The 27,692-nt window shown below is 36.0% G+C and overlaps 1 protein-coding gene and 1 non-coding gene across 9 annotated transcripts in view; both read right to left on the bottom strand.

Annotated features, from left to right (window-relative positions):
- DGKB (diacylglycerol kinase beta) overlaps positions 1–27,692 on the bottom strand; it is a 918,246-nt gene that overhangs the window by 691,027 nt on the left and 199,527 nt on the right. For all 8 annotated transcript variants that reach the window (XM_060196157.1, XM_060196160.1, XM_060196152.1 and 5 more), the window contains one exon: positions 21,547–21,687. In XM_060196157.1, the coding sequence (XP_060052140.1) occupies positions 21,547–21,687 (141 nt within the window). The remainder of the gene's footprint in view (positions 1–21,546; positions 21,688–27,692) is intronic.
- Positions 21,853–22,018, bottom strand: LOC132540109 (U1 spliceosomal RNA). Its single transcript, XR_009551368.1, has one exon. It is a non-coding gene; the product is annotated as a U1 spliceosomal RNA (small nuclear RNA).

The following is a 27,692-nucleotide window of genomic DNA, read 5'->3' as shown; positions in this document are numbered from 1 at the left end:
GGGAATAAATAAATAAAATAAATATTTTTAAAAAATGAATATTCTCCCCAGAGCAATATAAAAATTTAATGCAATACTCATCAAAGTTCCACCAAGCTTCTATAAGAGAATAGAACAAACACTACAAAAATTTATCTGGAACCAGAAAACACCTAGAATTGCCAAAACCATCTTGAGGAAAAGAAACAGAAATGGAGATATCACACTCCAAGACTCAAACTTTATTATAAAGCCATCATAATCAAAACAGCATGATACTGGAACAAAAATCGGCCAGTGGAACAGAATTGAAAGCCCAGCTCTAAACCCCCACACCTATGGACATCTAATCTTTGATAAGGGGGCCCAAAGTATTAAATGGAAGAAGGCTCTCTTCAATAAATGCTGCTGGGACAACTGGATTGTAACATGCAGAAGAATGAAACTGAACCACTTTATCTCACCAGAAACAGAAATCAACTCCAAATGGATTAAAGACCTGGTTGTTAGACCAGAAACAATCAAGTACTTAGAGAAAAACATTGGTAAAACACTTTCCCACCTAAACCTCAAGGACATCTTTGATGAAAAAACCCAACTGCAAGGAAGACTAAAGCAGAAACAAACCAATGGGACTACATCAAATTGAAAAGCTTCTGTACAGCCAAAGAAACTATTAAACAAACAAAGAGACCCTTCACAGAATGGGAGAAGATCTTCACATGCCATACATCAGACAAGAGACTAATCACCAAAATATATAAAGAGCTCAGCAAACTTAGCAGCAAAATAGCAAATGACCTCATCATAAATGGTCAGAGGATATGAACAGAACATTCATTCCAGAGGATATCCAAAAGGCTAACAAACATATGAAAAACTGCTCCAGATTGCTGATTATCAGAGAAATGCAAATTAAGACAACATTGAGATACCACCTCATCCCTGTGAGAATGGTATACATCAAAAAGGACAGCAGCAACAAATGCTGGAGAGGCTGTGGGGACAGATGAACCCTTTTTGCACTGCTGATGGGAATGTAAATTGGTACAGCCTCTGTGGAGAGCTGTGTGGAGAACTCTCACAAGGCTAGACATTGACCTCCATATGATCCATTAATTCCTCTCCTGTGGATATACCCCAAGGACTCCATAACACCCAACCAAAAAGATGTGTTTACTCCTATATTTATAGCAGCACAATCCATAATAGCTAAACCCTGGAAGCAACACAGGTGCCTAACAACAGATGAGTGGCTGAGAAAGCTGTGGTTCATATACACTATGGAATACTATGCAGCTGCTAAGAACAATGAACCCACCTTCCCACCTTCTCTGACCCATCTTGGACAGAGCTAGAAGAAATAATGTTAAGTGAGCTAAGTCAGAGAGATAAAGTTGAGTATGGGATGATCCCACTCATCAACAGAAGTTGAGAAGGATCAGAAAGGGAAACTAAAGGCAGGATCTGACTAAATTGTAAGTAGGGCATCAAAGTAAAAACCCTGTGGTGAGCAGGAGGGTGGACATGTGGCTTTCTTTGGCAGGCGGGGGTTGGGTGGGGGTGGGCGCGGGTGGGTGGGATGGGACACAATCTTTTGGTGATGGAAATGGTGTTTATATAAACACCTATTAAATTGTAGTAATATAAATCACTATTTAATTAATATGAGAGGTGGAAAAATTGATTGTATGTCTAACAAAGGGACTTTTCAAAGCTAACCTAATTACCAAATAATGTGATGATAACAGTAACTATCCATTGTGTTCTTGAACCCTAAGACAGCAGGAACCTCACATTCCACTATGGAGCCTAAACTTCTCCCACTCCTGGGATCCTAGGGTAAGGCCCACTTTCCCCGTATGCTTCTCCCAGTTCTTATCAAATAATATTGTATCGGCTGATTGCAACCTAATCAAGGCAACGAGTGCCACCACAGCACGCTTCACTTCAAACTGTGTCCAGAGACTTCAAGTGTGGAATGACAACCCTTCAGCTTCATCACTCGGGTGAGACCTTTCCTTTCATAGTATTCTCTAATTCCATCCCAGGTGGTTCACTTCCTAACAAAGTCCCAAAACCTAGATATAGACCAGGTTCCAGGAGATAGAGCATATGTTCACACGGATCCATAAACTAGGGCAAATATATACCTGAAAGCAGCAGTACACTAGAGTTTGCAGTGAGTACCCCCCAACACTTCATCTCCACTATTCCAACCTTTGGGCCCATGATTCTTCAACAATTTGTTTGGCTTTGTATGTTAACTCTCTTTTCAGCCACCAGGTTCCAGATGCCATCAGGATGCCTGCCAGGCTTCCCTTGACTGAAGACCCCACCAATGCATCCTGGAGCTCAGCTTCCCCTGAGACTCACCCTTCTAGGGAAAGAGAGAGGCAGACTGAGAGTATGGATCAACCAGTCAATGCCCATGTTCAGAGGGGAAGCAATTATAGAAGCCAGACCTCCCACCTTCTGCAATCCACGAAAACCCTGGGTCCATACTCCCAGAGAGATAGAGACTGGGAAGGCTATTGGGGAGTGGATGGGATATGGAGATTGGGTCATGGGCACTGTGTGGAGTTGAACCCCCCATCCTATGATTTTGTTAATATCTCCTTTCTTAAATAAATAAATTATAAAAAAAAAATAAAGAATAGAGCAGGATACTATAGTACTCTGGTAGGTCCAAAGAACTCTTATGTAATTTCATACCACTAGGACCGTACCAAAGAGACTGAAGGTGCTATTTTAGATAAATAGAAAAGAATTCCACAGCTGTAAAAATAGAGAGGTGGAAGTTAGGGACTTTGTTGGAGACATTGCGGTGAAAGAAGACACTTTCAACATTGGTGATGTAGAATTTAAATTGGTTCAACTTTTTGTGGAAAATAATATGAATACTTTTCAGAATGATAGAAGTGGGCCTAATTATGACCTGGAAAATCCCCTTTTGGGAATATATCCAGAGGTAGTACCTGAAGAGGCTTATGTACATCTATTTTTCATAGCAGCATAATTTGTCATAGCTAAAACTTGGAAGTAGTCCACTTGTCCAAAAACAGATGAGTGGTTAAGAAAGTTGAGGTATATAGCAACAATAAAATACTATTCATCTTTTTAAAACAATGAAATCATCTCATTTGCTTCATTTTGTATGGGATCATGTTTAGTGAGATAAGCCAAAATGAAGCTAAATACTGAATGATCTCACTTTTAGGTAGAACTTAAGGAACAAAGAAATGGAAAATGCAAGGTGTAACAGACTAGGTCTGATGTATTGCATTAATGCAAAGGAATCTGGGCAAGGAGGGAGAGAAGGCATGGGGTTGGGGCTTGGTATCCTGGTGCATGATGGTGGAAAGGGACATAAATTGGGAGGTCAGAGTGTTTTTCAGACATCTATCACAGGGACATAAGACATGAGTATTAATGTATTAGAAACTATTACACTCCACTAATCCCTCAATAGAAAAAATAAAAAATAAATAAAAGAAGATACTAACAGTACTGGTGAGGAAATGGAGGAACGGGAACACTTTTAAGTTTACACTATTTTTGGGAATATCAACTGCTCCATTCATTGTGGGAAACTTTCCAGAGACTTCTCAGAAGGTTGAAAAGGGGTCTACCAAGCAGTTCAGCAGTACCTTTCCTAAGCATCCATCCAGAGGACATAAAATCACTTATTGCAGAGATCTATGCATACCTATGTACATGAAAGCACTACTTGAAATACCTAAATTTGGAAGCAATCTAATAACCTAAGTGCCTAATAACACACCTATGATTAAATAAATTGTGGTATATAATCTTTTAGTGCAACATAGATGGAACTGGAATCACATTACATTAAACATGCCAGAAGGAAAAAAGATAGTCTCACTCATAGGAGGGAATTAAGAAACACAGCAAGAGATAATGCAAGATGAAACCTTAAGGAAGTAAAGTACTTCATTGCAGATAAAAAGAGACCTCAGGGCGGGGATGGGGCGGGGGTTTCTGGGGACAAGGGTTAAAAAATGGGGGGTCAAAGCACAAGGACCCACATAAGGATCCTCGCTGGAGCCCCTGGCTCCCCATCTGCAGGGAGGGTCATTTCACAAGAAGTGAAGTGGGTCTTCAGGTGTCTATCCCCACCCCCTGTCTTCCCCTGCTCTCTTGATTTCTCTCTGCCCTATCCAATAACAATGACATCAATAACAACAATAATAATAACACCAATAATGATAATCAACAAGGGCAACAAAAGGGGCAAAAATAGCCTCCAGAAGCAGTGATTCTTAGTGTAGGCACCTAGTCCCAGTGATAACCCTGAAGGGGGGAAAAAAAAAAAGGGATTAGTAATCAGTGTCTAACTGTGGAGAAAGGTGAAAGATAGTGGTTCAGTGAAGGATGAGGTGTGGTGACAATCATCTTGCAGAGATATGAAATTGTACTCCTATGGTAACAACTATGAAAATCAACACTTACTAAAATAGATTTTAAAAAATTAATATGTACCTTCAAATATTATTTTTTAAAAAACAAGCCTCTTTCTCTGAGAATTTAAAAGTAATTTAGGCCCCAGTCAGGGGAATCATTGAACAAAGAGATTTTCTTTCTAAATTCAAGGTAAGAAAAATTTTAGGTTCAAACTTAATTTAATTCCAATATTAAAATTATGCTGACAAAATGATAGCTTCCAAAGACTGGAAGCTGTTACAATGTTATAAACTATTTGAATCCACTTTTTTCTATTTTTATGCTCCTGCAATTTCATTTTATATAGAAACAATTATGTGCCCACACATGAATTTGGTTATAAGATCAGAGCAAAAGCATATTATGCAATGTGCAGGAAATTCTTTTTATCTAGAACTTTTTTAATTCCAAAAGATTTGTAAGCTTTTGTCATTCTGTGTTCTCATTGAATACCACATTATATATGATCTGCTATTTCTATATTTTACATATTACTGATATAATGTGAAATTTATTATTAAACATTATAAGTAATATATTTTAATAGGCTTGCTAAACTGTTTACTATTAATTTAATATGTATTTACAAAATTGTAAGATAGGGCTTTAATTCCACACTACTCCCACCATGAGTTCTGTGTTTCCGTTTTCTCCACTGGAAACTACAGTAATTCTCCCAAGGTTACAGATATGGGTTGACTATTATTTCTGTAAATAACTACATTTATATATATTTGCCTTTTTTTTTCTCTAGGGTTCTGCCTTCTCTTTATTTTTAAGTCACACCTATACCTAATACTGCTTCTGAATGCCCTTTCTTTTTCCTCTCTCTCTCTCTCTCTCTGGGTTCTGATGAAATCTGGAGTTCAGAGCATTCTGGACAACTACTAACATTTCTCCCTGTCTGGGAGTATGGACCAAAATTCTTTATAGGTCCAGAAGGTGGGAGTTTTGGTTTGTGTGATTGCTCCTCTCCTGGATATGGGTGTTTACATAAAGCCCTAGTCAGAAGGGCTCTGTAAAGCTGAGGTTCTGAGACACATTGATAAGGTAGTTTGCTAAGGAAGTCAATATGGAATCATAGTAGCATCTGCAACTTGGTGGCTGAAAGGTGGCAAGAAAAAAAGCTGGAAAAACTAATTAATGAGCAGGAAACAAAAAGTAGGAATAGAATAGATGAGAACAGGGATTTTTTTAAGATGGAAAGAAGCTAGGAAGTCTATTTTAGGTATGTTCCTGGGGGCCCATGACTAGTAATTTTTGGTTGAGCTTGATAGCCAACATGGAGATGGAGTAAAAATACTGTATGGGATGATATTGTCAGAGTTGAGAGTAGGACTAGAAAGCTAAATTGGGGCAAAGAGTAGATTCCAAATGTGGGCAGAATCAAGATGGCAACTCAGAGACAATGCATGTCCTGAGCTCTGCAAGGTGGATGTTTCAAAATTGGGAAGTTCTGGTGAGGGTAGGAATTCTGGGACAGTAGTGGGATAGGGGTACACTGGGGGGGGCAGAAAAGAACTAAAGAATACTCCTATAATCCATATTAGGGCTGGCAAACAGAGGCTGAAGCAAAGATTGGCTGGGAGTTTTCTGTTTTGCTAGTTCCCAACCCCCCACACCAGCTACTCCTGGTACTCCCTCCTGTGAAGGGAATTCTTTAGCAAGATTCCTGGATCAGCAGGGGTGTCTTTCAAATGTGTGTCATTCAAAAGACATTGAAGGCAGCTGGAGTTCTATCAAAGCAACAGAATCAATCAATCAAAGCCTTCTATGCTATTCAGGGTTGTCTTTCAAAAGACATTGAAGGTAGCAGGAACTCTATCTGAGTGACAAAATACCTGACCAATCAGAGCCTTGGTCTGGTCTGGGGTAAAGTACCTGCATTTTTCTGGTAATGCTTGTGTTTGCCTCTTATAATTGCTTATTTTTAACTTGGTTTAGGAAGGAGATGAGGCTGTGTGGAACCAATCTGTACTGGTTCAATCTGCAGACTAACTGTTAGGGAAGTTTATATAATTTTATTATACTATCATTATTACTTGGGCTTTTCCCCCCTCTCCAACTTGAACAAAAGTAGCCATTGCTGCTTCTTCCATTGATAGGTGATTGGGTGTGCTACACATTCTGGGAGTGACTTCCCTGTCCCTCTTTTCTCTACTTCTCTTCTTACTTTAAAGCTGATCTGAAAAATCTCTTTCCTTTCACTGTTTTTTTGTTTCTTTTATTTTATTCAGTAGCACTTGTTCATGAATTATCTTGTAGAAGAAGTCTTCTTCTTCTCTCTCTCTCCCCCATGTCTCTCCTCTTTCTTTCTCTCTCTTCCCACTATCTTTAGAATTTATAGTTGAAAGCTTACTTTTGTAATTGTCTGTACTTACCTTTCCTTTGTTTTGTTTTTTCCTCTTCCCTTCCCTTTGTATTATTGGTTTTTTGTTTTTACAGTGGAGTGTTGCTTGACTATCTGGTTTTGATTGAACTGTGTTAATCTTTGCTTCGGCTGCTATTATACATTCTAAGATTTGTGACTTCATCTGAGAAAAGACTCTAGTGTGTCCTACACAACACAAATGAAGAGTAACAGGACATAAAAATACAAGACATATCAATTTAAATTTAAAAAAAGGTCAAATAGAGAGCAAATAAAACTGCTAGCACAATGAATAAGGGCAGAACCCCTGAAGAAACTCCAAATAAGTTAGAAGCAATTATAGATATGAGAACTATCCCAATAATAATGAAACTATTAGTTACAGAAATAAGGGCAACTATTAAGGAAAGGGCTATCAGAAATAGGGGAACAACAGATGAGACCCTCAAGGAAAATACCAATTACTTCAAGGTAATTAGAGAACTGAAAGCTGAAATAGCTGCACTAAAAGGACAATTATCAGAACAAACTAATACTGTAACTGAACTGAAGAAGGAAGCTGAGGGAAGGGAAAACAGGTTAGCAGAAGCAGAAAATAGAATTAACCAGGTAGAAAATGAGCTAGAGAAAAACTAAGGATGTAAAAGAGCTAAAAAAGAGATTGAGAGAGACACAGAAAACAACAGAGAAATATGAGATGATCTCAAAAGAAATAACATTTGCATAATTGACCTACTAGAGGAATAAACAGAACAAGGGGAAGTAAACGTCCTAGAGGAAATAATAGAAGAAAACTTCCCAGCCCTAAACAACTGAAAAGGCATTACAATTCAAGAGGCCCAGAGATTACAGAATCAATCCAGACCTGAAGACACTAAGACACATCATAGTTACAATGAAAAGAAGTAAGGATAAAGAAGGGATCCTAAAGGCTGGAAGAGAAAAATAAAAAGTCACATACAGGGAAAAGCCCATAAAACTATCAGAAGACTTCCCCACTCAAACTCTAAAGGCCAGAAGAGAATGACAAGATATTTATCAAACCTGCAACAAAAATGGATTTCAGCCAAGGATACTATATCCATATAGACTTTCATTCAGACTAGATGGAGGGATACAAACTTTCTCAGACAATCAACAGTTAAAGGAGGTAACTATCACCAAGTATGACCTGAAAGAGGTTCTAAAAGACATGTTATAAACAAGAACATCACCAAAATACTCGTCATATATCAGAGCAAATAAATAACTTTATTACACTTCAATACCTTAAAACCATAATATCAGTAAATGTCAATGGCTTAAATTCACCCATTACAAGGCACAGAGGGGGAGGATGGATCAGGAAACACAATCCAACCATATGCTGTTTGCAATAATCCCACCTGACCCAACAAGACAAACACAGACTTAAAGTGAAAGGATGGGAAAATATCCTACAGGCTAATGGACCACATAAAAAGGCAGGAGCAGCTATTCTCATCTCTAACACAATAGACTTTAGATTAAATAAAGTAATAAAAGATAAGCAAGGCCATTACATAATGATTAGAGGATCAATTAACCAAGAAGATTTAACAATTATTAACATCTATCCACCCAGTGAGGGCCCATCTAAATATATCAAATACTTACTGAAAGAGCTACAAAATACAATAGTAGTAAAACAATAATAGTGGGAGACTTCAATACTGTACTCTTGCACTTAGACAGATCAACAAAGCAGAGAATCAACAAAGAAACAAGAGAATTAATCAAAGAGATGGATACACTAGACCTGCTGAACATTTTCAGAATTCTTCACCCCAAGAAACTGGAATACACATTCTTTTTAAATCCACACAGCACATCCTCAAGGATAGCCCACATGTTAGGCCACAAAGACAGTATCAACAAATTCAAGAGCATTGAAATCATCCCAAGCATATTCTCAGACCACAGTGGAGTAAAGCTAACACTCAACAACAAACAGAAAATTACTAAATGTCACACAACTTGAAAACTCAACAACATACTGCTTAATAACCACTAGGTCAAAGAGACACTCAAGCAACACATTCAAATGTTTCTAGAAAAAAATTAAAATGAAGACATTATCTATCAGAATATATGGGACACAGCTAAAGCAATATTTAGAGGGAAACTCTTATCCAAATGCAAAGAAAGAATATAAATACAGTTAACTTTATCTCATTGATCTAACCCAGAAAGGCCTAAAGAAAGCACTGTAATTGTCTGATAAAATATTTACTACTTAGGCCAAGATACACTCTTCTCATACCCCTTACTTCACTATCCTCACTCTATCCACTCAACTAACTAAACAAAGGAAAGTAAATAAGATATAACTCCCAATCTCTTCTGACAACATCAACATTATTTTCACCCCTTGACTGTCTTTAGGAGAAACTGGCCAAGAGATATTCTGGATATATATGTGTGTGTGTGTGTGTGTGTGTGTGTGTGTGTGTGTGTGTGTGTGTGTTTGTGTATGTGTATATATATATATATATATATATATATATATATATATATATATCCAGTATATTTGTGTATTAAAAGACAGCCTTTACTAGAATCAAAATATATGAATGCAGTAAAACTTAAGGTTAACTTAGACCCCACTAAAATCCTAGGTGTATCTCACACACCCCCTTAACTTAAGGCCAGACTGCATAAGCCCAATATCAATTTGGATTCAAGTATTATTCAATGTTTTAACAACTGGGAGAAAGAAATGGTATGCACAACATGTAATACAGTACTAAGACAATAGTTCATAAATAATGGGGTTTTCCTCTGTTAAACATACAGATGATTCCATTAATAAATAGTTTCATGGGAGCTCATTTTCATTTACCACAGTAAAAATGACTTCATGCATTTTTTTTTAATTTAGTAGGTTTAGGAATAGTACTACGTATTGTTCTAAGTATGAAGATTTTTTTCTTATTATTTTCATGTCAATTCTTTTCTGCAAATTTCTTTCTAATAATACATTTACAGTAAATGTGGACTACCTTAAATTTATTTTTATTGAATCATTAGTAAATACACAAATAAAAATATATAGCCGAATTTTAATATTATAAGTTAAATCAATTTGGTATGATTAGATCCCTTGTTCACTCCATTGACTTTAACACAACACAATTAATTACCATTGATAAAGTTTTTTATTAATCTATTCAAATAAAAGCAAATGGTCAGTGCTGTGGGAGAAGTTATACCATAGTCAAGGGTATAAGGAAGGAGAGTGAGTGAGATAAACCAAAAAGTAAAGGATGAGTATCAAATGATCTCACTTATTAGTGGAACTTTAATAAAGTAGAGAGGAGGAGGGAGAGCACAAAGTGAAACATGAACTGGACATGGTATATTGCACTGAAGCAAAGGATTCCATGGAGGGGAGGGAAAGAATATAGAAGAAAACTTTGGGGTCTATCAGATAATGAAATTGTATGCATATGTCAGTGATTGCACTGTAAATCACTAACCCCCTCAATTAAAAAATAATTATTGGAAGAGGTAAGACTTGTTAAGCTGATATTTAAAAAGCTTTAAACTTGGAGTGGGGAGAAAGAAAGCAAGACAAATTAGATTAGGAGCTTGCAAGAAGATTCACATAAATTAAGCATCAAATGTAGACTTGACTATATCTGTTATACATTGAAGGGAAGACCTCCTACCCTTTGTCCCAGATGCAGATTATATTGCAAAGTCATGAAGGTAGAACATTTTTGATTTGTCTAATAACCTAAAAGGAGATTCATGTGCACTGTCAAAGCTGAATTTGACACTGGCAAAATGGGTTAAGGTAAAGTTCTGAAGTTAGATCAAATTGTGGATGCTTAGGACTTAATTTTTATTGGGAACTACCAAAGGGACACAGTTACTCTAAGTCAGGAAAAAAAAAAGAGAGGGAGGGATAAAAAAAATAATTGTATAAATAGATTCCGGAAAATGGCAGAATGAGAAGCTGCTAATGGCTTGAACTCAGAATACTACTACTAGAAACGGTAGGATATTTTGCCTTTAGTAGGCCAGTCAATAAAGGGTCCTAGCGGTGACACCAAGAAAGGGACTATAACTCAGTTTGGGTCGGAAAATAGACTAAAAAAAAGGGGAAAAAATTCCTTTTAAATTATTATTCCCAAAGCACACTCCATCCCCTTACCCCCATAACCACTCCCTGGGGGTCAGAGATCTGCTCCTAGTAGGCTCCCCTTCTGAGATTCTTTCTTTACCAAGATTCCTGTCCCACCAGGGGGTGTCATTCATTCTAATTCTATTCCCTTCTGAAACCTTTGGCCTCTTTTCTTTCTAAGTAGCCAATCAGCTGCCTCTGCTCAGGGTGCCTGAGGCAATCTGGAGCCATCCAAGCTGAAGACAGGACACGTTTTTTTACTCTGTTTTATTTTAGTATCAATACAAGATAAACGCATATCCCTTTCTCCCTCTCCTTCGGGTTGATCAGAATTAACTCTTAGTGTATTTTCCATTGCTAGGGGACTGGGTGTCTTATTCACTACTAAAATAACTTGTTTCACTCTTCAAACCATGTTGTTTTCGACGGGTTATGTTGTTTTCGCTGGGCTGGCTTCACGGGCGGGTAGCAGACGACCAGGGACTCATGGTTGAGCTGTAGGCAGTATCTCTTTATTCATGCAGGATGCAGCGCTATCTAAGCCGAGCTGAGTTAAACTCAAAGTACAGTACAGTACAACTCACAATGCTCTCTTTATATATACTTGCCAAGCAGGGTGGAAACAGGATGTGACATAGAGAGGGTGGAGAGAAAAGTGACTGGCGAAAATCAGAGTGTGACAAAGAGGGGGCAGATTAGGCGAGAATCCTATCACTGAACCACAAATGCCCTGGAGGGAGGGTGGAACGTGTTAACAGTGGTTATGTAAATAGAATGAAGTGGTTATGTACATAGAATAGTGTTAAGCAGGGGGGATTTAAACCAAATGAAACAGAAGGGGTCTGATGCATACCGACAAAACCACCCCTATCCATTATCTCCCTCCCCCCAGCATAGCTAATTAAATAATAAAAAATATATATAAAGAAAAACCTCTTTCCTTTCACTACTCTTTTATTACTGTTATTTTTCTTATCTTTTTCTTTTTTCTCTCTCTCTTTCTTTTTTTCTTCTTTTTCTCATTCTTGTCATCCTTTCTTCCTTCCTCCTTCAGCTTTCTGAATTCACTGATACATGTTTGGGAATTATTTTGGGGAAGAAATCTGACTCAGAGTGGACTCTCTCTGCATGTACCTCTGCTTTACTTCCCTTTCTCCTCTAGTTACCCCTAGAATATACAGTGGATGGTAGATTTGCATAACTGTCTATTCCTGCTATTCTTGTCTAGTCCTGAGGGTTTTTTTTAATTTTTTTACTTTATTAACAATCAGCTGCCTCTGCTCGGGAAGCTTGAGGCAATCTGGGACAGGCTTTTTACCCTGCTCTATTTTACTATTAATATTATATAAAGGTGTATCTCTTTCCCCCCCTACTTTAGGTTGACCAGAATTAACTCTTAGGGTATCTTTCATTGCTAGGGGACTAGGCATCTTATCCATTCTGAGAGGAACTTGTCTAGTTGCTCCTACCTCCTGTACAGACTCTCCCCTTCTCCCTCCTCCTAGCTAATTAAAAATAAATAAATAAATAAAATAAAAAATAAATTAATCAATGAAAAAACTTTCCTTTCACTGCTCTTTTATTATAGCTCTTTTTCTTATATGTCATATTTTCTCTCTCTTGATTCTCTTTTTTTTAATCTTATCTTCCATTTCTTCCTTCATTCTTCTTCATCTTTCTGAATTCACTGATATTCATTTGTGAATTATTTTAGGGCAGAAATCTGATTCAGAGTGGACCCTCTATGTGTGTATCTCTGCTCTACTTCCCTTTCTCCTCTTGCTACCCCTAGAAAATACAGTGGATAGTAGATTTGCATAATTGTCTATTCTTGTGATCCCTTTTTTCTCTTTCTTCTTCACTTGGATGTGGTTGCTATTTTTTCAGACTGGAGACATTGTTTGGATAACTGGTAGAGATTAAACTGCTTCAATCCTTGCTTAAGTTGCTATTGTAATTCCTGAGGTTGGTGATTCCATTTGTCATAAAGGTATTTAGAACATTGTTGCATGTACTCAAAACACAACAATTGAGGAACAACAGAACATAAAAATAAGAAACACATTAATCAAAAACATGGTAGATCAAAAACAAATAAAACTGCTACTACAATGAATGAAGACAAGAGCCCAGAACAAAATACAAATCAGACAGAAGTAACCATAGATAAGAAAAATATGCAAGCAATAATAAACTTATTAATCACAAAATGAAAACAACTTTGGAGGAAAGGCATGGCAATATTAGGGAAACAACATTTGAGACCCAAAAGAAAATACGGTATATCTTGAGGAAATTAGAGAACTGAAAGGTGAAGTAGCTGAAATGAGGAAAGAAGATGAAGGAAGGGAAACCAGACTAACAGAAGCAGAAAACAGAGAATGAGTTAGAGAAAACTAAGAAAGTTGTGAAAGAGCTCAAAAAGAGATTGAGAGACACTGAAAATAAAAACAGAGACATATGGGAGTATATCAAAAGAAGTAACATTCATATAATTGGCCAGCCAGAGGAAGAAGAGAGGAAGGGGAAGCAAACATTCTAGAGGAAATTATGGAAGCAAACTGCCCAGACCTGAATAACAGAAAGGACATCAAGATTCAAGAGGCCCAGAGAGTTCCAATGGAATCAACCCAGACCTGAAGACACCAAGACACATCATAGTCACAATGAGAAGAAGTAAGGATAAAGAAAGGATCCTAAAGGCTGCAAGAGAAACAAAAAGTCACATACAGGGGAAAACCCAAAAGATTATCAGCAGACTTCTCCACTCAAACTCTAAAAGCCAGAAGAGAATGGCAAGATATCTATCAAGCCCTGAATGAAAAAGGGTTTCAACCAAGAATAATATATCCTGCTAGACTTTCATTCAAACTAGATGGAGGGATCAAAACCTTCTTAGACAAACAACAGTTAAAGGAAGCAACCATTTCCAAACTGGCACTGAAAGAGGTTCTAAAACACCTCTTATAAACAAGAACTTCACTATAATACTTGCCATATATCAGAGTAAACAAAAATTTTTTTTGAACAATGGCACTACAATACATTAAATCCATAATATCAATAAATGTCAATGGCTTAAACTCAACCATCAAAAGGCACAGAGTGGGAGGATGGAACAGAAAACATAACCCAACCATATGCTGCTTGCAAGAATCCCATCTGACACAACAAGAAAAAACAGACTTAAAATGAAAGGATGGAAAACTATCATACAGGCTAACGGACCACAAAAAAAGGGCAGGAACAGCCATTCTCATCTCAGACACAATAGATTTTAAACTAAATAAAGTAATAAAAGATAGGCAAGGACATTACATAATGATTAGAGGATCAATCAGCCAAGAAGACTTAACAATTATTAACATCTATGCACCCAATGAGGAACCATCTAAATACATCAAGCACCTACTGAATTTCAAAAATACATCAATAGTAATACAATAATAGTGGGAGACTTTAATAACCCACTCTCACATGTAGACAGATCAACAAAGCAGAGAATCAACAAAGATACAAGAGAATTAAATGAAGAGATTGACAGACTAACCCTTTTGGATATTTTCAGAGTCCTTCACCCCAAAAAACTGGAATACACCTTCTTTTCAAATCCACATAACACATACTCAAGGATAGAACACATGTTAGGTTACAAAGACAGCATCAACAAATTCAAGAGCATTGAAAACATCACAAGTATCTTCTCAGACCACAGTGGAGTAAAACTAACATTTAACAACAAACAGACAATTATGAAAAGTCACAGAATTTGGAAACAAAACTACATAGTCCTTAAGAACCACTGGGTCCGAGAGTCACTCAAGCAAGAATTTCAAATGTTCCTGGAAACAAATGAAAATGAAGACACAACCTATCAAAATATTTGGGGCACAGATAAAGCAGTATTGAGAGGAAAACTCATAGCCATACAATCACATATTAAACAACAAGAAAAAGCTCAAATGAACGACCTTATTGCACACCTCAAAGACTTAGAGGAAGAGGAACAATGGAACACTAAAGCAATCAGAAGGACAGAAATCACTAAAATTAGAGCAGAAAAAAACAACATCAAATATAAGAGAACCATACAAAAGATCGATGAAGCCAAATGTTGGTTCTTTGAAATTGACAAACCCCTAGCCAGACTCACCAAACAAAAAAGAGAGAAGACTCAAATTAATAGAATTATAAACTATGGAGGAGATAACACAACTGACACAACAGAAATCCAGAAAATCATGCTAAACTTCTATGAAGAACTATACACCACAAAGCAAGAGAATCTGGAAGAAATAGAACAATTCCTAGAAACATATGCCCTTCCAAAACTGAACCAAGAAGAATTACAAAGCCTAAATGCAGCAGTCACAGACAAAGAAATTGAAACCGTTATTAAGAATCTCCCCAACAACAAAAGTCCTGGACTAGATGGCTTCACAAACAAATTCTACAAAATTTTCAGGAAACAGTTAGTACCCATACTTCTTAAGCTTTTCAATAAGATTGATGAAACAAGAATACTCCCTTCCACCTACTATGAAGCCAATATCACCCTGATACCAAAAGCTGATAAGGACAAAACAAAGAAGGAAAACTACAGACCAATATCTCTGATGAACATAGATGCTAAAATATTAAACAAGATCTTGGCCAACAAGATACAGCAGCACATCAAAAAGATTTTTCATCACGACCAAGTGGGATTTATCCCAAGTATGCAAGGCTGGTTCAACATCTGTAATCAATGACAATCAATGTCATTCACCATTCAATAAAAGCAAAGCCAAAAACCACATGATTATCTCAATAGATGCAGAGAAAGCCTTTGACAAAATCCAACACCCATTCATGCTCAAAACTCTACAAAAAATGAGAATAGATGGGAAATTCCTCAAGATAGTGGAATCTATATATAGCAAACCTACAGCCAACATCATACTCAATGGACAGAAGCTGAAAGCATTCCCCCTCAGATCGGGGACTAGACAGGGCTGTCCACTGTCACCGTTACTCTTCAACATAGTATTGGAAGTTCTTGCCATAGCAATCAGGCAAGAGAAAGAAATCAAAGGAATACAGATTGGAAGGGAAGAAGTGAAGCTCTCACTATTTGCAGATGATGTAATAGTATACATAGAAAACCTAAAGAATCCAGCAGAAAACTACTGGAAGTTATTAGGCAATATAGCAAGTTGTCAGGCTACAAAGTCAATGTACAAATATCAGTGGCATTTCTTTATGCAAACACTAAATATGAAGAAGAAAACATCCAGAAATCACTCCCATTTACTGTTTCAGCAAAATCAACCAAATACCTAGGAATAAAGTTGACCAAAGAAGTGAAAGACTTGTATACTGAAAACTATGAGTCGCTACTCAAGGAAATAGAAACTGATACCAAGAAATGGAAAGACATCCCATGCTCATGGATTGGAAGAATAAATATCATCAAAATGAATATTCTCCCCAGAGCCATATACAAATTTAATGCAATACCCACAAAGTTCCACCAAGCTTCTTTAAGAGAATAGAACAAACACTACAATCATTTATCTGGAACCTGAAAACACCTAGAATTGCCAAAATCATCTTGAGGAAAAGAAAAAGAAATGAAGAGATCACACTCCCAGATCTCAAACTATATTATAAAGCCATCATCATCAAAACAGCATGGCACTGGAACAAAAATAGGCACACAGACCAGTGGAACAGAATTGAAAGCCCAGAAATAAATCCCCACACCTATGGATATCTAATCTTTGATAAGGGTCCCCAAAGCATTAAATGGAAGAAGGAGGCTCACTTCAATAAAGAGTGCTTGGAAAACTGGGTTGTAACATGCAGAAGAATGAAATTGAACCACTTTATCTCACCAGAAACAAAAATCAATTCCAAATTGATCAATTTCCTGGTTGTCAGACCAGAAACAATCAAATACGTAAGAGGAAAACATTGGTAAAACACTTTCCCAGGAGTCGGGCTGTAGCGCAGTTTGTTAAGTGCAGGTGGCGCAAAGCACAAGTACTGGCATATGGATCCCGGTTCGAACCCTGGCTCCCCACCTGCAGGGGAGTCGCGTCACAGGCGGTGAAGCAGGTCTGCAGGTGTCTATATTTCTCTCCTCCTCTCTGTCTTTCCCTCCTCTCTCCATTTCTCTCTGTCCTATCCAACAAAGACAACAACAACAATAATAACTACAGCAATAAAACAACCAGGGCAACAAAAGGGAATAAATAAATTAAATAAAATATAAAAAAAAAACCCTTTCCCACCTATACCTCAAGGACATCTTTGATGAAAAAAACCCAACTGCAAGGAAGACTAAAGCAGAAACAAACCAATGGGTTACATCAAATTGAAAAGCTTCTGCACAGCCAAAGAAACTATTAAGCAAAGAGACCCCTCACAGAATGGGAGAAGATCTTTACATGCAATACATCAGACAAGAGACTAATCACCAAAATATACAAAGAGCTCAGCAAACTTAGCAGCAAAAAAGCAAATGAACCCATCCAGAAATGAGCAGAGGATATGAACAAAACATTCACCTCAGAGGAGATCCAAAAGGCTAACAAACATATGAAAAATTGCTCTAGGTCACTGATTGTCAGAGAAATGCAAATTAAGACAACACTCAGATACCACCTCACTCCTGTAAGAATGGCATACATCAGAAAGGACAGCAGCAACAAATGCTGGAGAGGTTGTGGGGACAGAGGCACCCTTTTACAATGCTTGTGGGAATGTAAATTGGTACAGCCTCTGTGGAGAGCTGTCTGGAAAACTCTCAGAAGGCTAGACACGGACCTTCCATAGGATCCAGTAATTCCTCTCCTGGGGTTATACCCCAAGGACTCCATAACACCCAACCAAAAAGAGGTGTGTACTCCTATGTTCATAGCAGCACAATTCATAATAGCTAAAACCTGGAAGCAATCCAGGTGCCCAACAACAGAAGAGTGGCTGAGAAAGCCGTGGTATATATACACAATGGAATACTATGCAGCTATCAAGAACAATGAACCCACCTTCTCTGACACATCTTGGACAGAGGTAGAAGGAATAATGTTAAGTGAGTTAAGTCAGAAAGATAAAGATGAGTATGGCATGATCCCATCATCAACAGAAGTTGAATAAGGAGATCTGAAAGGGAAACTAAAAGCAGGATATGACTAAATTGAAAATAGTGCACCAAAGTTAAAACCCTGTGGTGAGGGGTAGACATGCAGCTTCCTGGGCCGGTGGGGGTTGGGGGTGGTTGCGTGGGCTGTGACTCAGTCTTTTGGTGGTGGGAATGGTGTTTATGCACACTCCTAGTAAAGTGTAGTCATATAAATCACTAGTTAATTAATATGAGAGGGGGGAAATTAATTGTATATCTCGAAGTTTTTAAAACACAGACTGAGTCTTTTTAATATATAGGCTGTATTTTTGATATCCGGAATCTCTCTCAAAAACCTAGACCAAGTAGATCAGAGGCATTCAGTGACACAGCTACATACAAGAGACTCGGTACTATACAGCAAACCCTAACAAAAGGACTTTTCAAAGTTAACCCAATTACCAAATAATGTGATGATCACATTAACTATCGATTGTCTTTTTGAACCCTAAGATAGCAGGAACCTCACATCTCCACTATAGAGCCTATATTTTTCCCAGTCCTGGAACATTAGGATAGGGCCCACTTTCCTGCATGCCTCTCCCAATCCATATCAAATAATATTGCATCAGCTGATCGCGACCTAATCAACCCAACGATTGCCACCTCAACATGCTTCAGCTTAGACTGTGTCCAAAGACTTCAGGTGTGGAATGACAACCCTTCAGCTTCATTACTTGCATGAGACCTTTCCTTTCATAGCATTCTCTAATTCCATCCCAGGAGGATCACTTTCTAACAAAGTTCCAAAACCTAGATATACACCAGGTTCTGTTAGAGAGAGCATATGTTCACACATATCCATAAACAGGTGCAAAATATATACCAGAAGCAGAAGTACACTAGAGATTGCAGTGAGAACCCCCCCCCCCTACACTTCCTCTCCACTATTCCAACCTTTGGGACCATGACTGCTCAACCATTTGTTTGGCTTTGTATGTTAACTCTCTTTTTAGCCACCAGGTTCCAGATGCCATCAGTATGCTGACCAGACTTCCCTTGACTGAAGACCCCTCCAGTGTGTCCTGGAGCTCCACTTCCCCAGAGATCCACTCTACTAGGGAAAGAGAGAGGCAGATTGGGAGTATGGACCGACCAGTCAACGTCCATGTTCAGCGGCGAAGCAATTACAGAAGCTAGTCTTTCCACCTTCTGCAACCCATGACCCTGGGTCCATGCTCCCAGAGGGATAGAGAATGGGAAAGCTATCAGGGGAGGGGATGGGATATGGAGTTTGGGTGGTGGGAATTGTGTGGAGTTGTACCCCTTCTACCCTATAGTTTTGTTAATTTATCCTTTCTTAAATAAAAAATAAATTAAAAAAAGAATTGTAGCAGGTATAGAAGTTCAAAAGTATAAATGAAGTTGTAATAAGTATATTCAAGGTAGAATGAGAAGAATGAATGAGAAAGATTAAATATGTATGTGCAGAAAAATCAGCAACTGAATTTAATTTTACCTAGAAGTATAGGACTAAACTATTGATGCCAGTAAAGATAAACTGAAATTTTGTGTTATTACCTAATGGGTTGCATTTTTATTTCACTAAATTTCTACCAACTTGGCTTATAGACTGGGAAAAAGAAACCAGGTAAGAAAGAATGATTAAAATAGTAAACTATGGAGGTAATTCTAAAGGTTTAAAAAAAAAGCAAAAAAGTTAAAAAAATAAATGAAATACATATGGTATAAGACTTCTCAACTCTAATAAATATCTTTTTGAATTAATAAATATGATAGAATTTATAGGAGCAAAAATTGGTTCAGGACAACGGAGACATTGCAGTGGCAGTGCAAAAGACTTCTATATGACCCTGAGTCTCTGAAGATGCCCCAGTTCCAGTGTTAAAATTAGTGTAATTCAGAGTAAGTATTTTAAGTATTTTTATATTATATTTAAATTAAAAGTATAAAGTGAGATTGATCCCTGGTATGAATGATACTTTTTTTCTCTCTTCTTCTCTTTCCTGTTTTTCTTGCTATCTGATGAACAAATAAATTTCCCTCTGTGTCACATTCTCTTAAGGAGAAGAATATATACTAAAACCATTGCAGCATTCTGACACAAGCCCTAAGATTACTGGCAAATGACACCAACAAAGAGTGATAAAAATACAATCTGCTTACAACTTAATACATACAATAAGAACATACATACACACACACAACTCTTTCTAAGGGTATGAAAAAGTACCTTCTTCTGAATAGATCTCAGGATATGCAAAATTTGTGAATGAAATTATGAGTGGATTAATGAAAGCAAGATGAAAAAAATAGCCTCCCATAAATTGTCCTGATAACACCTGAGCAAACTTTTTCTCTATCACTTCAAAGAAGTTCACAAAAAACATTTGCTTTTGAATGAAGGCTATTTTCTGTACATTCTTACGAATAGAAACAAATTTTGTAATACAAACGGTCAACCTTTAAGAATAATAGACCTGCATTTAAAGAATGATTTTAATAAGGTTAAACTTAAAGGCATAACTTGAGCAAGAGTGACTCTAAATTATCATGATATACTTTAAATATTACCAGTAAATTATTATTGTATTTGAGTAAATATGCTCCTAACAATGAGTGTAAGACTCCACAATACTGAAACACTTGCTTCAGTCATCAAACTTAGAATTTATATTTTCAGTATTCTTTTGGTAGCAATAATTTTAAGACATTTTAATTATATCTCATGTAATCATAAATCAGATTATCAAATAAACTGCTAATTCTATACTTAGCATGCTATTTCTAACAGTTGTTAAGTGATCAAACTGTGTTAGTTTTCTTTAAAGTGTAATGAGCCCTCTTTGCCACTAGAGAGAGCTCAGTCACTGTACTGTAGTATAAACTATTTGAAATCTCTGAAACAGACCAAACAAGCAAAAGTATTATTTAATTTTTGTATAACTTCCAAAGTCAGTCCCTATACTGAAACTCTTATTTGTCATTTGACAAGTTATGGGCACCTGGTAAGAAAAATATTCCTGTTAGAAATTTCAAGGATGATCTGGGGGAAAAAATGCTCCATTCATTAGTGTATAGTAAACCTCTTTACTCACTAATAGCAAGGACTCTTCACATATTCAGAATTATTTTTTTTCAAAGCAATTAAAATATAATTATTCAATGTCATCTTGTTACTATGCTGATAGACAATGTGAAAATGCTTTTAACTAGTAAACATGATCAAAATACGAAATTAATATGAAAAATTAGAACATGGTAAATAATATCTAAAATTGACATATCCTTAATATCCTCCAATTACATGAACCTCAACTGATGGTATATTTTTTTCTATAAACCAAGGTCACTATTTAATATAAATATTCTTTTGTATAGTAGATAGAATTCTAAGTTGATCCAGGCTCTTCCTCTATTCCCCAAACGTAACTAAACTACATGAAAAAATAAACCTACATTCAAGTTTATCCTCAGGTCTTCCTCTTTCAAGAAGAGACAAGTAACAGACAATATCCTTCAAATGGATCACTTCCGGGGAACACATGTTTGCAGGAGAAGTACGGGGAGAAGTGGCAGCACCTTTATTCATTCTCAGACCTGGGGGAGGAAAATATGTCTTTATATTTGTTTTTCAGGCAACTTTTTAAGGGAAGATGAAATATTGTACCTATGTGTGAACTGTAAACCATTAACTGTCCTTAATAAAATTATAACGGGAAAACATTCACAGTGCTCTCAAACAGAATGAGAGCAAATACATACAAAGAGCAATACTTTTTTTTTTTTCCCCCACTACCACAAATTATGCAGTCGAGTTTCCCACATTTGGGGAAATCGCAGGGGTCAGCACATCCGGAGTGCAATGGATAAGCCTCGCCCTGGGAAAACCACCTTCGTGATCATGGTATCTCCCCTGCCAGGTAAGTATAAGCAATACTTTTTTTTAGTCATAGAATATCCAAGTTTTCTGACTCATCCATATAATTAAGTCAGATGTATTCTATAACTGCTGTCAGTAATGTTGGATTATTTAAATTTTGTGGACATAAGACCCTATTTACCCACCAGAGGGCACCCAAACCAGAAAGGATCCTATTGTCCAAGGTATAATTGTTGATAAATAAATAATATGCTTACAAGAATCCATTCACTTTCCTATTCCACCCTTCATCACTTACATAGTGAAAACTGAAATAAACCATGTGGGAAGATATCAAACACCACTGTGTCATACACACACACACACACATCCCTCACAATATGATTTATATGTTGACAGTCAGGAATCTTTCATTCACAATATATGTATTTATATCAAATATTTGGCACCATCATGCGGTAAGACTACCTTTCTACCATTAAGTAATATATGGTTAAGCAATAATATAAACCAACATTCGAGTGAACACAGCAGGTTATTAGAGAGATAACATGTGGCTATTGTTTGCCCTGATTCTGATCTTCATTTTAGTTCTGAAACTCTTCATATTTCAAGAAAAAAGTAGAGAGTTTGAATGTAAACTAACAATAATCAAGGTCTATAGATCATCTAGCTGACTATAGTTGACTGAAAGCCATTCATAACAAATTGTCAGTTCTATATTACAAGAAAGACAAAATAGATCATTTATATCTGCCATGATCTGAAAATAAATCCCAATTATCCTTTAAGGTATATTTAGCAACATAAGAGATATTTAGATCAGATGACAAATGAACTGAATAGTTATTAGATTAATAATCAACCAACCAAGAATTACCAAAAGTCCCAATCAGATATATTCTTAGCATAACTATAGCTTAGCTTATGCCTTGTGTATCTATTTCAATGTACAACTTTAATTGGGTATCTGCCTGCAACTTCATCTACCTCAGGATACTCAGGCATATAATTTGATGCATTTTAAAAATTCATAATTCAATTTTGTCATTGACACTTTGCTCACTATCTACTGAGTATATATGACAGAGACATTATTAGTTAGTTTACTATATATATCATCTTACATAATGTACATTACATTAATCCTGTGAAATAGATGGTTTCTTCTCAGTTTACAAATAAGAAACAGAGATTAACTGTCAGATTAATTTTATGATCAACAAACACATCATCTTTATATATATATGAATAGTTTACAAACTTTTTTCAAAGCCTACAGTAAAAAATATATTTATTTTATTTTATTTATTTATTTTAGATAGAGATAGATAAAAGAGTGAAAGAGTCCACAGCAAACAAGCTTCTTTCAGAGTGGTGGGTGCCAGGCTAGAACCAGGCTAGTGCACATGGTTAAGTAGCAGACTGTGCAGGAAAACTGTTTCACTGCTCCAAATATATGTATATATCCAAATATATATATATCCAAATATATATATATATAATATTTACTTATTTCCTTTTTGTTGCCCTTGTTTTTATTGTTGTTGTAGCTATTATTGTTGATGTCACCGTTTTGGGATAGGACAGAGAGAAATGGAAAGAGTGGAAGACAGAGAGAAGGAGAGAAAGACAGACACCTGCAGACCTGCTTCACTGCCTGTGAAGTGACTCTCCTGCAGGTGGATAGCTGGAGGCTCAAACCGGGATCCTCACGCTGGTCCTTGTGCTTTGAGCCACCTGTGCTTAACCCACTGTGCTACTGTCCGACTCCCAACTATTTATATTTTAATCCAACACATATTATTAACAAATTCCATAGTTCCCCAAATATTTTCATTTATACAGTAGACTAGTATAGTACGTTCTATTTTATTCTTAAAAATCTATCACAGATCTTGCAAATTGTGCATTGATGGGTTACAAACAGTTTTAGAAAACATTGTTTTATGCCCTTTCCTTCATTTTTATTAAATATGTTTTTAAATATACATCTATACTTCATGTCATTTCTACTTCTGCTCAAAGTTATTAGAAAAGAGACATATATGAGAAATTGATGTTCTTTTATCTCAAAAGTTTTACAGTATGTGCTTCATAAAATAATAGAGTCATTTTTATAAACCATAGAAGGGAGAGAATTCAGGGAATCAGAAGAGGGGGGGAGAAAACCTAATGGGAGGTTTTGAACCAAATTCCCATGGTGGAATAAGATGAAAGTTTGCTTGAGGAGGAAATATACTGACTTAGAGGAAGAGGAGATGTGGAAAAGTACTCTTGTGATAGCAAAAATTTATATTTTTATAAAATATAAATATAAATTTATAAATATATAAATATATAAATTAATATTTCCTCAGTAAATATTACAACAATAGAAGCAAATTAAAAACATGTAAAATTAGATTAATTTCTAGAGATAAACAGTGTTCTGATCTAAAGAAAAATAAAAGAAAAAAAACGAGTAATTTCATCTAACCAACTACTGATTAACCAGCTCCAAGAGTAAGCACTTCCAGCTTATGATAAAAAACATTTAGACATTGAACCTCAACTGACTATAATTCCTATATTTAGGGAACATAGCTATTGAATTATAGTCAGATAAATTATGACCTAACTCATCTTGCCTGATGAGCTAATCCTCAATTTTATGTTTCCTCTTTATTGAAATGATTTCATCAACATGATTTAATTCTTCTAAACAAAAACCAGAACAAAATATTAAAGGGGAAAACATCATGTCGTAAAATTCATTGGAAAGAATGACAAACACATTGCACATTTCACTTATTTAGAACTCTTTATTAGAATTCCTTTGTACTGATAAACTAGAGCCTTGCTATTTCATTGTCAGATTTTACAGTACTAAATATAAACAAATAACATAAGGATCACATAATTTCCAGTTTGCATTTCACATATATATGTACATATATGTATATATATACATATATATGTATATATATACACATATATATGTATATACATATATATGTATGTATATATCTATAGAACATGACCATCCATAAATAATTTTACTTAGTAAAATTTTCTTTTATAAGAAACATATCACTGTACTAAAATATTGATTGAAAAAAAATGAGTATTTCCAATTTGTCTATCCATGTTGCTGTAAAAGCTGTATCTTGTATTCAATTGTGTTATAGTTTATACCACAATAAAAATATTATTTATAAATGAAAGCTTTTTTATTAAAAAAAACCCATGTTTACACATGATAACGCACAATCGTTTCTGATATCCAATTACAGCATAGTTGAGAGGCAAAATATATATTTTGTGGGGTGGATCAAAGAAAAAATAAAATTTCAAAGAACTTTCCTAAAATTAAATTGATTTCAATAATATTTGTAAGGGCCAGGCAGTACAGACTTGGTTAAGGGCACACATTACAGGCTCAAGGACCCTGGTTCAGGTCCCTGGTAGGGGAAATACAATATGAGTGAAGATTAAGGGTAGTTTTATTAATTTTTTTCTTTTTCTTTTCAATGTCTAAGATATTCATTTTTTATTTTTTCTTTCTTGGGGGATTAGTGTTTTACAATCAACAGTAAAATACAATAGTTTGTACATGCATAACATTTCCCAGTTTTTCTCTTAACAATACAACCCCCACTAGGTCCTCTGCCATCACATTCCAGGGCCTGAACCTTACCTCCCCCTTTTTAAAAAATTATTACTTTTATTTGTTTATTGGATAGAGAAAGGGAGAAACAAAGAAGGAAAGAGACAAAGAGACACCTGAAGTACTGTTTCACCACAGGTGGAGACCAGGGTCTCAAATCTGTATCCTTGCAACATTGTAACAAGTGCATTCACCCAAGTGCACCACCAACAGGCCCCACTGATTTTCTCTAATGATGAAAAAGCTATTTTGGTGCTTGAAAGAAAATATGGTAGTTTATGGAACAAATTTCTATGCTTAAGGTTCTGAGGTCTCGGGTTCAACCCTGGAACCATATAAGACAGAACTGAGCAGTGTTGTGGTTAAAAGAATTAAGGAGAAAAAGAAAAAGAAAGGAAGGAAGGAAGGAAGGAAGGAAGGAAGGAAGGAAGGAAGGAAGGAAGGAAGGAAGGAAGGAAGGAAGGAAGGAAGGAAGGAAGGAAGGAAGGGGAAGGGAAGGGAAGGGAAGGGAAGGAGGGAGGGAGGGAGGAAGGAAGGAGGAAGGAAGGAGGAAGGAAGGAAGGAAGGAAGGAAGGAAGGAAGGAAGGAAGGAAGGAAGGAATTAAGAAAGCAGGAAAGAAAGAAAGGGAAAAGTAAGTCTTTTTCATGTTTGTGTTTGATTTTCTGAAAGCAGGTACTGGGACTTTAGTCTCATAAAAACTGCTTTTATTCCCTACTCTATTTTTGTTTCTTATGACAGAGATGAGAGGCTGAGGAAGTTAGAGATAAAAGAGACACATAAAAATAGAGAAAGCTAAAGTACTGTTCCATCTCTTATTAAGGCTCTCTCCTGCAGGTAGGGGCCAGAGACTTGAACCCAGGTATCCATCTCATGCATGGTATCATAAGTATTACCAGTTCTCACCTTACTCTATGTAGAACCTACTTCTGACTGAGATTTATGGTTTTTTCCTACTTAACTATCTTAACTAACTTAACACTGATCTGAAGAAAACTTCTTGCCTTTTTGAAGCAAATTGTGCTTATTGTCTACATACTCAGAAGAGACACAAATAGTAAACTTTTATTATTGTTCCCAAAGAGCTCTTTGGCAGTAAGATGATCAAATGTTTGCATGAATATGCACCATTTTAAACTAACCAGTTATATGTGAAATTCTTTAAAAATGGTACTGAAATGAAGTAAACAACTTCAACAAAACGTATTTATTTTGCCTCAAATGATCAGTAGTTAAGTCTGAAGATCATGTGATTGATTGGTTAGCACTTACTGTGCTCATACTCTGACTTATCCAATGACTATGCTTCAGTTACTATTTCTTCACCAAAGTGCGACAGTAACAAACCCTTTCACACACTTACATATAACTATATATCTCTAATATTAGAACTTATAGACACATTCCAGCATATTTAACTGTACAAAATTAATAAAAATAAGATATTGCTATTATATTAGTTTTAATGGGGAAATGTTATAATTTGTGATAATTGCCTATTTATGTCATAACCAGTAAATGCATCTATTTTATATAGATAGATTATATAGCATGAGTCAGATAGATTATTGTCTACTACTATATTCTTCAAATGATTACCTACAACACTGTTCCACCACTAATTAAACTTTCCCCTGCAGGTAATCATTTGAAGAATATAGTAGTAGACAATAATCTATCTGACTCATGCTATCTGACTCTCTTTCTCCGTCTTTTATTCTTTCTCACATCAAGAAGAAGAAGAAAAGAAAGAAAGAAAGAAAGAAAGAAAGAAAGAAAGAAAAGAAAAGAAAAGAAAGGAGAGAGAAGAGAGAAAGGAATTAAAAAACAATGAAAGTAATCAACAGTGGAATTGTGCAAACACTGAGGCAGAGTAATAATCTTGGTGGCAAAAATAAAAAAAGAAATTATTCCTTCCCAGACAATACATTTAGCCCACCTACATGTTAGCTATCAGGCTGAGGGAAAAAACTACTAAAGTCATGGGCCCATTAGAATATAGAATATACCTAAGATATATATATATATATATATATATATATATATATATATATATATGTATATATATATTTATG

The sequence above is a fragment of the Erinaceus europaeus genome, chromosome 8 (genome assembly GCF_950295315.1).
Source record: "Erinaceus europaeus chromosome 8, mEriEur2.1, whole genome shotgun sequence".
In the NCBI taxonomy this organism is placed as follows: Eukaryota; Metazoa; Chordata; class Mammalia; order Eulipotyphla; family Erinaceidae; genus Erinaceus; species Erinaceus europaeus.
The sequence above is the reverse complement of the archived record's forward strand: the minus strand, read 5'-3'. Positions and strand labels throughout refer to the sequence as shown.